The following is a 13607-nucleotide window of genomic DNA, read 5'->3' as shown; positions in this document are numbered from 1 at the left end:
AGGCATTAAGACTATACAAATATATTCCCTACGTCAGAGTATTACAGGTAGGAAGATAAAACATGTTAAAAATGATATCATTTTTTAAAAAATACGGTCATTAAATTAGGCATATATGTAATAAGTGCTAACACATGCTTAAAAGAGGGCAAAAATCAGGTTGGCTCCTTTGGACAAGCTCATTCATGAAAATGGCAGTGCTTGATGTATTTTAAAGGAAGGATAGGTTTGGTTATCAAAACTATCAAACAGAAAGCCAAGATAAGTTGTTTTTTTGCGGGGCGGGGGGGCGGTTCGCGGGCCTCTCACTGTTGTGGACTCTCCCGTTGCGGAGCACAGGCTCCGGACGCGCAGGCTCAGCGGCCATGGCTCACGGGCCCAGCCGCTCCGCGGCATGTGGGATCTTCCCAGACCGGGGCACGAACCCGTGTCCCCTGCATCGGCAGGTGGACTCTCAACCACTGCGCCACCAGGGAAGCCCCCAAGATAGGTTTTGTACATTTTTTCCAATCCAGCATATATTTTATCAACTTTCAGATTCTTGTCCATAAGCGTACGTTAATTTTCACATGTTCGTTTAGTGGAATGGCGTTTTCAATTTAGGGCATTATCTAAAGCAGTTTGCCAGGAAAATACCTGACAGTTCTGGACTGAGTTAGATGTCTCTTGCTCTGTGTTCCCTTAGTGTGTCCTGTACCAGCGGATCACAAATGAGTAAAATTTTAATGAACAAAAGACAGATAATAGCCAAGTAAGGACATGTTAAAAAACATTTAATTAAAAGGTATTTTAATAAAAACAGAGCAAGGGAGATATAACCTTCATAATCATTTTAATGAATTTAGATTTATGTAATACAAAGTTAACAACATTGCTCTGATTTTTATCATTTTGCTTTAGCTCAGAAAAATGTTTCCTTTGGTCACCCCCATCCCCACCCACAATTACCTTTATCCCACTTAGCTATCACTGTTTTTCTCACTCTTTATCTTATCCTCCCAAATATAAGCTTAATGGTATCAGGGGTCAGAGAATGTCTTTATTGCATTCTTACTGCTTGGTACATAGGTGTTCAGTATATAATTATTCAATTAATGAATTACTTATTATTGAAGTACTTCAGTGACTAGCACCACTCCCTATTTGGGATTCATTCATCTATTTAAGAGCCTAATGACTTGCCCAATATTTTTGCTCTTACATTTTTAAGTAAGTCAAGACAATTTTTCATTTTAAGATACTGAATGTAGGGCCTCCCTGGTGGCGCAAGTGGTTGAGAGTCCGCCTGCCGATGCAGGGGATACGGGTTCGTGCCCCGGTCTGGGAGGATCCCATATGCCGCGGAGCGGCTGGGCCCGTGAGCCATGGCCGCTGAGCCTGCGCGTCCGGAGCCTGCGCGTCCGGAGCCTGTGCTCCGCAACGGGGGAGGCCACAACAATGAGAGGCCCGCATACCGCAAAAAAAAAAAAAAAAAAAGATACTGAATGTAGTTCTCTGTGCTATACAGTAGGTCTTTGTTGTTTATTTTGTATATAGTAGTGTGTATATTTTAATCCCAAACTCCTAGTTTATCCCTCCCTCAATCCCCTTTCCCCTTTGGTAACCGTAAGGTTTTTTTCTATGTCTGTGACTGTATTTCTGTTTTGTAAATAAGTTCATTTGTATCATTTTTTAAAGATTACACGTATAAGCGATATCATATGATACTCGTCTTTGTCTGCTTTACTTCACTTAGTATGATAATCCCTAGGTCCATTCATGTTGCTGCAAATGGCACTGTTTCGTTCTTTTTTATGCCTGAGTAATATTCGTGTGTGTGTGTGTGTGTGTGTGTGAGATCTTTATCCAGTCTTCTGTCAGTGGACATTTAGGTTGCTTCCATAGTTTTTAAGGAACCTCCATACTGTTCTCCATAGTGGCTGTACATATTTACATTCCTACCAACAGTGCAGGAGGGTTGCTTTTTCTCTACACCCTCTCCAGAATTTATTATTTGTAGACTTTTTGATGGTGGCTATTCTAGCTGGTGTGAGGTGATACCTCTTTTGATTTTCTTTTCTGTAATAATTAGCGATGTTGAGCGTCTTTTCATGTGCCTTTTGGCCATCTGTATGTTTTTTGGAGAAAATGTCATTTTAGATCTTCTGCCCATTTTTTGATTGCGTTGTTTGGGGGGTTTTTTGTTTTGTTTTTTGGGGTTTTTTTTGAGCTGTGTGAGCTGTTTGTATATTTTGGAGGTTGATCCATTGTCAGTTGCATCATTCGCAAGTATTTTCTCCCATCCTGTAGATCATCTTTTTGTTTTGTTTGTGGTTTCCTTTGCTGTGCAAAAGCTTTGAAGTTTAATTAGGTCCCATTTGTTTGTTCTTATTTAAGACAATATTTTTGACTCAAGAAAAAGAAGAAAATTTAATACGTAAAGTGGAATAATTTCCAAATAGGGAGTGGTTACTAGTCATTGAAGCAAAGGTACACTAGGACTGTCAATGGTGTTGGTTCTTCTTTCTTGTCTGCAATACACATCAGCTTTCATTATAACCCTGGTTCCTCTTTTAAAATAATTTTGGTGCTTGGTTTAGAAGATTCAAACCATAAAGAAGTGGGGGGAGGCCTCCTTTGTCTCTCCCTGAAAAAAATCTTTATTAAGGAATCTCTATTTTAATTTAAATCAAAGGATTCTATTTTAATCTGTTAAGGCATATGTCTTATAGATCATTATATTTCATGAGATATATACAAACTTGCTGACACTGAAAAGGGGAGAGGTGAATTTATGAAGAAAAGGTTCAAAGTGATAAAGCCGTACTATCTTGATTGTCTTGCATGGTTATTGGGATATGATATAAGAGGTAATGTGTGTAAAGCCCTCTGCATATCTAGGTGCTGACTATGGATAAACACAACATGTATGTTGCCAGCCTTTTTCCATGAAAATACTCCCACTTCTCTCCATATCACCAAGAAATCATATACTAGTCTCAGGTTACCTTGCGATTTCTGCAATAGCATCCTAACTGGGCTCCTTAACACCCATTTATGTGTGTCCCTTGTAATATATTCACAACAAAGGATTTAGCATGATACTTTAAAGAACAGGATTAAATCAGGTCACTCACATGCTTAAAGTCTCTAATTGTACTGAATATCACATGTTTAACTTGTTGCCTTTAAGCAATACTGGCTTTTAAAAATTGTTTGCTCTTTTAAGTTTTATTAAGGTATATTTAGCATATACAATAGACTGTGTGTGTTAAAGTGTACAATTTGATACGTTTTGACTCATGCATATACCTGTGAAAACACCACTGTAATCAAGACCTTCTTCTTTGTGATTGCCCTCTCCTTTATCTCCCCAGCCCCCAATCTGCTTTCTGTCACTCACTTGATTAGCTAGGAGTAGAATGGATAGATCATATGGTAGGTGTATGTTTTTAGTTGCCCAACTGTTTTCCAAAATGGTTGTATCACTTGACATTCTCAGTAGCAGTATGCTTCCCATCCTCACCAAAGCTTAGTATGGTCAGTGTTTTTAATTCTAGCCACTATGGTACATATATAATTGTTTCTCACTGTGACTTCTGCTGTTGAGCATCCTTAACATCTCTGTGTGTATGTTTACTTATTTTAAGTTGATAGTGTTACTCCCTGTTGAACAGAGATAGTTGTTTCCTTTGTTGGTCATTTTGAAAAGAAAATTTAAGTGTTTGGGCTCTTTAAGCCCTTGGCTCTTAAGCAAATCCATGAGAAATTCCTTTTTTCCCCTCATAGAATGTAATGTTTAAAATATCAGTCTAATGGCAGATGTGACAGGCACTCCTATTCGTGTATTTTTGCCAGTTTTATAACATGATGGGATAATAAAGCAAAGATAATATTGATTAAATTTACATTTTATCTAATAAAACAAGGCACTATTTTTCAAGATGTTCTTTTGCATTTCAGCATCATACATAATTGACAGAAAGTATTTTCCCACCACTTCAGGTTAAGGTAACCATTTGATCCCCCCAAAGTTTCCTAGTTCTGTGGAACTTCCATAAGAGGTCTTTACTTGAGACCTAACAATTCCTAATCCTTACCTTATTACATCCATGCAGGAGACAGGAACCACCTATAGATTTTATTAAAGGGGTGTGGATTTTATTATGATTGTTCTTTTGTTATAGGAAAAATTGTTGAATTTTTAATAAAATAAAAACTTGTTTTGTTGTGATTAAATATACATAATGTTTACCATTTTAAGTGTATAGTTTATTGTCAGTAAGTAAATACATAGTATTGTGCAACCATCATTACTATTCATCTCCAGGATTTTTTCATCATACCAGTTGAAACTACCGATTAAACATTAACTCTCCATTACACTCTCTCCCCAGGCCCTGTTAACCATTATTATGCCTTTTATCTCTTATGAATTTGCCTGTATTAGGTAACTTATATGTGTACAATCATACAGTATTTTGTGTCTGGTTTATTTCAGTAGCATATGTTCCCAGGGTTCATCCATGTTGCAGTATGTAACAATTTCATTCCTTTTTAAGGCTGATTAATATTCCATTATGCGTATATACCACTTTATTTATGCATCCGTGGGTTGTTTCCAAATTTTGTCTATTGTAAATAGTGATGCTATGAACTTACTAAAATTTTAATTGCTGTATATTAGAGTTTATCTGTTTAGGCTGTAAACCCTTTTAAGAGTAATAAATAAAGATCCATTCCTCTTAAAACTACTAAACATATAGGCAATAAGTTATAGTCTAATTCTAGCCTATCTATGGGAACCCTAGGTTAAGAACCCCTGCTTTTGAGGTTTTTTAAGCTATTCATTTCTTGTTTTGCTGTTTATTCTCATGAGTATTTTATTGAGTGAGGAGTAGGAACATTCTGCATTCCTTTGGACAATAAAGTAAAGAGGACAGATAGCTGTATTTTAGTGACTATCTTTCTGATGATCATTGGTGGTGGTTTAAATGGACAGATGTTTGTAATAACAGTATGACGTGGGAAAAGAGCCTTTCTTTCTTGCCAACAGGCATGTGAAAAGATGCTCAGTATCACTAATTATTAGATAAATAAAAATCAAAGCTACAATGAGGTATTACTTCACACCAATCAAAATGGCCATCCTCAAAAAAGTCTACAAATAATAAATGCTGGAGAGGGTGTGGAGAAAAAGGAACCCTCCTACACTATTGGTGGGAATGTGAATTGGTAATCCACTATGGAGAACCGTATGAAGGTTCCTAAAAAACTAAAAATAGAGTTAACCATATGATCCAGCAATTCCACTCCTGGGCATATATCCAGGAAAGATGAAAACTAATTCAAAAAGATACATGAAACCCAGTGATCATAGTAGCAGTATTTACAATAGCCAAGACATAGAAGCAACCTAAACACCCATCAAGAGATGAATGGATAAAGAAGATGTGGAGGGTGGGTGTGGGTGTGTGTATACACACACATGCACACACACACAATGAAATATATCACTTAGCCATAAAAAGAATGAAATATTGCCACTTGCAGCAACATGGATGGACCTACAGATATCATACTGAGTGAAGTCAGTCAGACAGAGAAGGACAAGTATCATGGTATCACATGTGGAATCTTTAAATTTGATACAAATGAACATGTTTAAAAAACAGAAATACTCAGACATAGAAAACAAGTTTATGGTTACTGAAGGGGGGGAGGGATAAATTGGGAGTATGAGATTAACATACACTACTATATATATAAAATAAACAAGGACCTACTGTATAGCACATATATTGTGCTGTATTGAATATCAATGTCTCATAATAAGGTATAACGGAAAGAATCTGAAAAAGGATGTGTATATTATTTCTGTATAACTGAATCACTTGCTGTACACCTCAAACTAACACAACATTGTAAAATATTTTAAAATGTGAAAGAAAAGAAGTTTCAGTTATACATGGCTTTGATGGAAGGATGTGATTACAGAGTAAACAAATATTTAAAGTGAATTTGATCGGATAGTATTGCACAATGGTTGGGACCGGATTTAACTCAGTTTTGTCTGATTGTAGCTTTACTTTTGTAAGAGTGTATCAAGGCTTTGCATTTTCTGTGTTGTATGAAAATTAGCCACTATGAAAGCAAGAGATAGGAGTCTGCAACTTTTTTTTTTTTCTTTTGGCTGCTTTGGGTCTTTGTTGCGGTGTGCGGGCTTCTCATTGCGGTGGCTTCTCTTGTGTGGAGCACGAGCTCTAGCTGCGCAGGCTCCAGAGCGCAGGCTCAGCAGTTGTGGCGCACAGGCTTAGTTGCTCCACGGCATGTGGGATCTTCCTGGACCAGGGATCGAACCCGTATCCCCTGAATTGTCAGGCGGATTCTCAACCACTGCGCCACCAGGGAAGCCCCGGAGACTGCAACTTTTTAACTCATATTTTAGTTTTCACCATCAGTATGTTGCAGTCAGTAAGTTCTCATTTTAAAGGGTTTTAGTGAATCAAATTCTGTTATGCATTTCTTTTACCTTATCATTAAGTATCTAATATTTGCAAGATGTTCCTGGGGGATAGGATTGTTAATATTGCTGTGTAACTAACTTGCAAGATGATATATAACTTCTAAGTCAAGATGGGAGTTACTTAAATCTCAGCTTTTTAGCTAGCTAATGTTGATACTATCAACTTACAGGATTGTGTAGGCTATTTGGTGTTGCTTTGTTTTTATTTGAAATGGGACTGTCAAAATTTTTCTTGACTTTGAGAAAATAGAGTTGGATTATAAAAGATGCATGCATAAACTCTTGGATAAAGAGCATTCATGTGCCATAAGCTGCCTTCCAGTGAGTAGTTAAGCATTTTTATACTAGTGTACCTTGTTTTGAAGAAATTATACGTGACTGGTCCTTTAAAAAAAAAAGTATTCCTTTTCAATAAATAATTCAAAGGTTTACTTTAATAACTTTGGAGGTGAATTTTTTTGTTCATATTTAGAAGAACAGGATGGGGGGCTATGGATATAAGTATGCTAGATCATTGTAGGAGTCCTTTGAAAAACTTAGTAACCATATAAGCATAATTGTGTTTGTCAAAGGCATACAAACTATGTATGAGAACTCTTCAGTGAAATATTCTTCAGTTTGTTTTTTTAATATATATATATTTCAAGTTTTCCTTATTCCCAAGGAAGAGCTTAGAAGGCTGCTGGAAGGAATATCCTAGTCTCTTCACATATACTTTCTGAATAATTGGAAACAGATAATTTCTGATTAGTATGGCTTTTATTGGATATGAAATCTTGTAAAGGTAGTTCCTGTTTTAAGAAATTTGTTTTACATAGATGTCACTTTTGCAACTGGCAGATGACTAATTCTTCTGGCACAAAGAATAGACACTGGGATTGAAGTATTTTCTGTTAAATCTCAGAAGCTGAGCTTTCTCTGCTACTTGTAAACATTTGACTTTTCTCCCTTGATACGTGACACCCTTTTTTTTTTTTTTTGGCCGTGCCACGTGACTTGTGGGATCTTAGTTCCCCACCAGGGATTGAACCCAGGCCACGCAGTGAAAGCCCGGAATCCTAACCACTAGGCCTCCAGGGAACTCCCACCATTTCTTTTTTATAGGTTCAGTTCACAATTGTAAAATTGTTCTTAATTGAACTGCTTTTATTTTTTTAATTCTGGGTAAACCATGGGAAGGAATTTGGGGAAAGGAGTTATGGTACTTAATCAGATAAGCTACATAGCAGTAGGAGATTGTAAACAGACACTTGTATGCAGTAGTACTTGATCAAAAAGGTGTTGTTTACGTATAGTTTCAATGCTTTGGATGGATGGAAGCACTGATCATTATAGAGTGACGTTAAATTAAGAGACTTTAAAGTCTTTTTAAAGTCTCAGAGACTTTATTGTCTCTGAGATCTTTGTAGTTTTTTGGGGTTTTTTAGCTACTTATTTCACATTTTTCCTGCTTTCATCTTTTAGTCTTTGCTCCATCTACAGGTGAATTTCAGAAGCCTCTAAAAAAAGGGAGAGAAGGTATTTAATTGATGTAATTGATAACAGAAGAGTGAAGGATCAGTTTGATCCTGTTTTCTTATTCTCTGAGGGCTGAGAAAAGCCTCAAAACTCATGTGTTTCAACCAGAGGCAGGAATTGTAGTTCTACTCTTGTTCCTTATGACAGATTTAAAAGAAAACTACTGAATGTCTTATTATTGGTATTGTCAGTCATTTAATCTAAGAGAGTAGGATGTATTTTTGGTTTTGTTTAAACCACGTTTTTGCCTGTATTAGAGGTTTCAGAGGGGTGCTTTTTTATTTGTTTATAATGGCCCTTTTCCTTAATTTTTTTTTTGAATTTTATTCTATTTTTTTATATAGCAGGTTCTTATTAATGTTATCTATTTATACATATTAGTGTATATGTGTCAATGCCAATCTCCCAATTCATCCCACCCCAGGCCACTTTCCCCCCTTGGTTCCTTAACTTTTTAGGGGCCTTAATGACAGTAATTCATCTGTAAAGAACAGGAGGGTCAACAGTATCAGAATTGTTTTGATTTGATCTAGTGGATATTAAGGACATGAGATTGCTGTGTGGGTTAACCTAACTAAATGGTATGATTTAGCACTCATTTTAAAATAAAACTTGTTCCCCTAGTCGGTTTGTTTGTTTGTTTGTTTTAATCACTTTATTGAATCTAGATCTGATTTTATTTTATGTGTCCACAAAGCCTCTTGTTTTTTTAAAATAATTTTAGACAATAGAAACATTGACCCAAAAAGTCAGAATGTACTTATACCTCTTAGTTTATCCTTTTAACAACTTAGACAACCATAATAAAATTATCACAACCAAACATTTAACATTGGTTCAGTACTATTAACTGAATTATGGACCTTAATTCAAATTTCACAAGTTTTCTCTCTTGTCCTTTTCCTAATCTACAATTTATTTAGTTGTGTCTCTAGTCTCCTTAATCTGTGACAGTTCTTAATTTCTGCTTATCGTCTTTGACACTGATGAGTTCTGGTCAGTTATTTTGTAGCGTATTTGAATTTAGGTTTGTCTGTTGTTTTCTCATGATTAGACTGGGGTTCCACATTTTGGGGCAAGAACACCACACAGGTGATGTGTCCTCAGTCCACCAAACCGGGGTACATGATGTCAACATGTTTAATTATTCATTTATTATTAATCTTTATCAGTTATGTTGGTACCCACTAGTTTTCTATTTACAGGATTACTATTTTCCACTTTGAAAGTGAAAAATATCTTGGGAAGATAATTTGACAGTATGCAGATAATGCATTTCTCCTGAAAGTGTTGCCCATTTGTTCTAGCATTCATTCATTGGTGGATCTTGTCTGCAACAATTAGTACTGTGGTCTTTGCCTAATGTAGAAATTTTTAAAATGTCAATAACATAGTTTTCAGTAGATTGTATGTGTTTGTATATAACAGTTAAGTTTTTGGCACCTGGCAGGCAGGTTTTTTAAATGATTCTTATATTGTGAACATTTTTAATACTTAACATTACATTTTCAGTTGATGAATAACCCTTACTTTGTGGCTTTATTGTACTTATGAAATTTTTCTGCAATTAGGAAATTATTTATTAATGTTTTATGAAGGTTGTTTTAGCTCATGAAGATTACTGTATTAAGGTAGTTTTACAATCAGATAAGCACTTTGTTGCCTTCAAGTTGACTAAATTTCTGGCTAACTCCTTATGGGTAAATTTCTTAGTATATTCCTTCTCAGTGGATATTGAGTCCAGTGTTGTAGATTTGTTAGATGAGACTTGGTACACACAGTTTAACAAAACCTTTATCTGTGAAGTTCAGATAGCTTTGAAAATTCGAAAATCTTCATAAGTCATTTGGTGGCAATTAACCTAAATTATTAAACAGATGTGAGAGTAGTCTTTATTCTTTGTAGTGGGAAATAATAATTTGTTGGATTAGGGAATCTGTTTCAGACCCTTTGGGTATGTTAATGTAAGTGTACCACATTACTTTAAAGTTTGGGGGGAGCTGTGGTAGATGCCAAGTAAATTCTGAATGATGCAAATTAAAATCAAAGGCAGAAGTCAACTGTTGAAAGAATAAAAGGCATGAAGTCTTAACTGTTAAGAACAGATTATACTATTAAGGTACCCTTAAGTGAAGAATACTACAAATAAAAACTTCCTCCTTAACTCTGTTTTTTCCTACATTGTAGGACAAACAAGTTAAAATTACTTATAGGATTAGCTTAATGCTATAATTAAAATCTGAAAAGGATTAACATCTGTCCTTGATTTATAAATATTTTACATAAACTTATTTATAGTGCTCACAAAGTTATGTCTTCAAGGTTTTTGTAGTTTTAACCCACAAAAATAATGTGTTTATTTAAGTGAACAATACCTTAGTCTTTTATGGGGTTTTTTGTTTTGGTTTGTTTTTAATTTAAAAATCACAGCTTGGTATACTTGACTGTCTAACATTAAAGAATATCTTAGAATACAGTAGTTCGTAATTGTTAAACCAATATTTTGTAAAGTTTAACAAAAACTAAAAATTTAAAGGTGTAGTACACTAAGCTAATTGGCATTTTTCAAAAATGCCATAATTGGCGATGAGATTCAGGTGTATCATCTGACTTTACTCTGCCCTCCCCCACCCCCAGTTTTTTTGGTTCCTGAAGATGTATTAGCATGCTATGAAAGTGTTGAATAATTTTTTTTTAATAGGGATAAAAAAATATGTTGTTGGCCTCATTATCAAGACGTCATCTGACCCAACTTGTGTAGAGGTAAGAGCTTTTTTGCAGATTATTGTGAGAGTATAAAATCATTTAAATATGGGTCTTCGACTTAAACCCACTTCTGTCACAGACATACAGACATGTGTGCACAATCATTTACAATAGATGTGCAGTCTTTTTTTTTTCTCTCTGGGGGGGTGTGGGTTGCCTACATTTGTTATTTATGTATCTATTTTAAGTCCTTGTTTAATCTAAACTTTTTTCTTTTCTTAGAAGGAAAAGGTATATATCGGGAAATTAAATATGATTCTTGTTCAGGTAAGTTTTTAGTTGACACACTGTTTCCCTGAGAAGGATTAAGTGCTTCAGTTCAGGCTGAGTGGTTGAACAAATAGTCTAACCTACTTTTATTGAATAACTGAACTAACATCTTGCAGAGTAGTGATAGTAATCTTCACAGTAATTACAATAGTTAGCCTGCTGTCTAGCATTTAAAATTGTTAATATGCTGTGGTAGGAAACATCAAATACGGTACTGTAAAACCTTCACTTCTTTGGCTCCAATATAGATTGAACTCATTAAAAAATTTCTCATCTAATGCAAATGAAAACTACAATGAGGTATCACCTCACACTGGTCAGAATGGCCATTATCAAAAAATCTAGAAACAATAAATGCTGGAAAGGGTGTGGTGAAAAGGGAACCCTCCTGCACTGTTGGTGGGAATGTAAATTGTTACAACCACTATAGAAAACAGTATGGAGGTTCCTTAAAAAATGAAAAATAGAGCTACCATATGACCCAGTAGTCCCACTACTGGGCATATACCCTGCAAAAACCATAATTAAAAGAGACATGTACCACAATGTTCATTGCAGCACTATTTACAATAGCCAGGACATGGAACCAACCTAAATGTCCATCAACAGATGAATGGATAAGGAAGATGTGGCACATATATACAATAGAATATTACTCAGCCATAAAAAAGAAACGAAATTCAGTTATTTGCAGTGAGGTGGCTGGACCTAGAGTCTGTCATGCTTAAGTCAGAAAGAGAAAGACAAATACCATATGCTAGTGAATATATATGGAATCTTTGAAAAAAAAAAAAGGTACTGATGAACCTAGTTGTAGGGCAGGAATAAAGATGTAGACATAGGGAATGGACTTGACACAGGGTGGGAGGGGGAAGCTGGGGCGAAGTGAGAGTAGCATCGACATATATACACTACCGAATGTAAAATAGTTAGCTATTGGGAAGCAGCAGCATAGCATAGGGAGATCGGCTCGGTGCTTTGCAATGACCTAGAGGGGTGGGATGGGGAGGCTCAAGAGGGAGGGGATATGGGGACATATGTATACATATGGCCGATTCACTTTGCTGTACAACAGAAACTAACACAGTATTGTGAAGCAATTATACTCCAATAAAGATCTATTAAAATAAAAAAATTTTTTCTCATCTGTCTCATACTGTGCATGTTTCCTTTCCATGTCCACTATCTCAGTCTTATTAATTCATTGAAAAAATTGCCTTTAAATTCAAGCATCCCTTTAATTGATCTCTATAATTAGCCTGTTTTTTAGTCTTTCTGTATTTGTAACTTCAGAAATTTTAAGTTTGCCTACCTTTAATAATATGTCCAAAAAATTTCTTGAGAACATTAATTAGTATGTGAGGGAAAAATTTTTTTTTATTTAATAAGTTATAGAAACATTGGGTTTTCCTAAACACTTGGATTTTCACTAAGTTAAACTGGCTTTTATTGAGGACTTCTTGTTGTTAGCATATCTCTGAATGGGAAGAGGGAGGAGTCCAAAGAGGTTAAGTTACTTACCTCTTCCTTAACAGGTGCTATTACAGAATATTGTTGGGAAATCCCTAGCATACAGAGTCAACAGTACAGACCTTAAAATTGAATACAGTCCATTAGGCTTTTGGTCAAAGATGATTCTGTCCCCAGCTATAATTCTGCTTTCCTTCCAAATTTGTATCTCCAAACCCTACCTATATTTCAGGGCCCAGATTCCAGCCAAAGAAAATAATCTTTCCCTGCCCATCACCTTTTTATCATTTAGAGTTAGATCTTATAGTCTCTTAGGATAATTTGCACATATCTGGCAAATATTGATATGCATACACATTAGAGCTAGATTAGACGAATCGGGATAATTGAGAGGAGGAACAGGGCATTTGAGACACAGAACTTTGTGTTGTAGTTTCTACTCTGTACATTCTATAGAGGGCAGCACATTTCCTGTCTTAATAAAGGGGAAGAAAATGAAAGGTGGTTGATATTTGCTCCTGCATTTGGTATCACACAATTTCTATGAAGTTCGTTTTCTTTACCATTGACAAGTGAAATGAAATTAACATTTCCTATCTTATTTTAGATACTGAAACAAGAATGGCCAAAACATTGGCCAACTTTTATCAGTGACATTGTTGGAGCAAGTAGGACCAGTGAAAGTCTCTGTCAGAATAATATGGTGATTCTGAAACTCTTGAGTGAAGAAGTATTTGATTTCTCTAGTGGACAGATAACCCAAGTGAAAGCTAAGCATTTAAAAGACAGGCAAGTAATTGTTTTGGAATTTTTAAGTAATTTCTCTAGTAATTTCAAGGAATTTGGAGGTAGATTGTAAATTATTAAGGAACTGTGATTATTAAAAGTTAATACACAATTCTTTTTTACTACAAATTTAAATAGTGCTAAAGTGGCCTTATCTAAATATGGAGGCTTGAAAAATATGTATGACGTTACAGCAAAATTAACTTCATGCATGTCATGTGGAAGGAATATAGGTTAAGAATTCCCAAAAAACTTTGGAATCTGATTTATATGATGTCTAGTTAATCACAGG

The 13607-nt window shown here is 35.4% G+C and overlaps 1 protein-coding gene across 2 annotated transcripts in view; it reads left to right on the top strand.

Moving 5' to 3' along the window:
* Positions 1-13607, top strand: part of XPO1 (exportin 1) — a 43373-nt gene that overhangs the window by 15552 nt on the left and 14214 nt on the right. For both annotated transcript variants that reach the window (XM_060117046.1, XM_060117047.1), the window contains 3 exons: positions 10725-10786; positions 11012-11056; positions 13137-13318. In XM_060117046.1, the coding sequence (XP_059973029.1) occupies positions 10725-10786; positions 11012-11056; positions 13137-13318 (289 nt within the window). The remainder of the gene's footprint in view (positions 1-10724; positions 10787-11011; positions 11057-13136; positions 13319-13607) is intronic.

This window comes from Mesoplodon densirostris, chromosome 14 (assembly GCF_025265405.1).
Source record: "Mesoplodon densirostris isolate mMesDen1 chromosome 14, mMesDen1 primary haplotype, whole genome shotgun sequence".
Taxonomy (NCBI): domain Eukaryota; kingdom Metazoa; phylum Chordata; class Mammalia; order Artiodactyla; family Ziphiidae; genus Mesoplodon; species Mesoplodon densirostris.
This window is presented reverse-complemented; position numbering and strand designations above follow the sequence as displayed.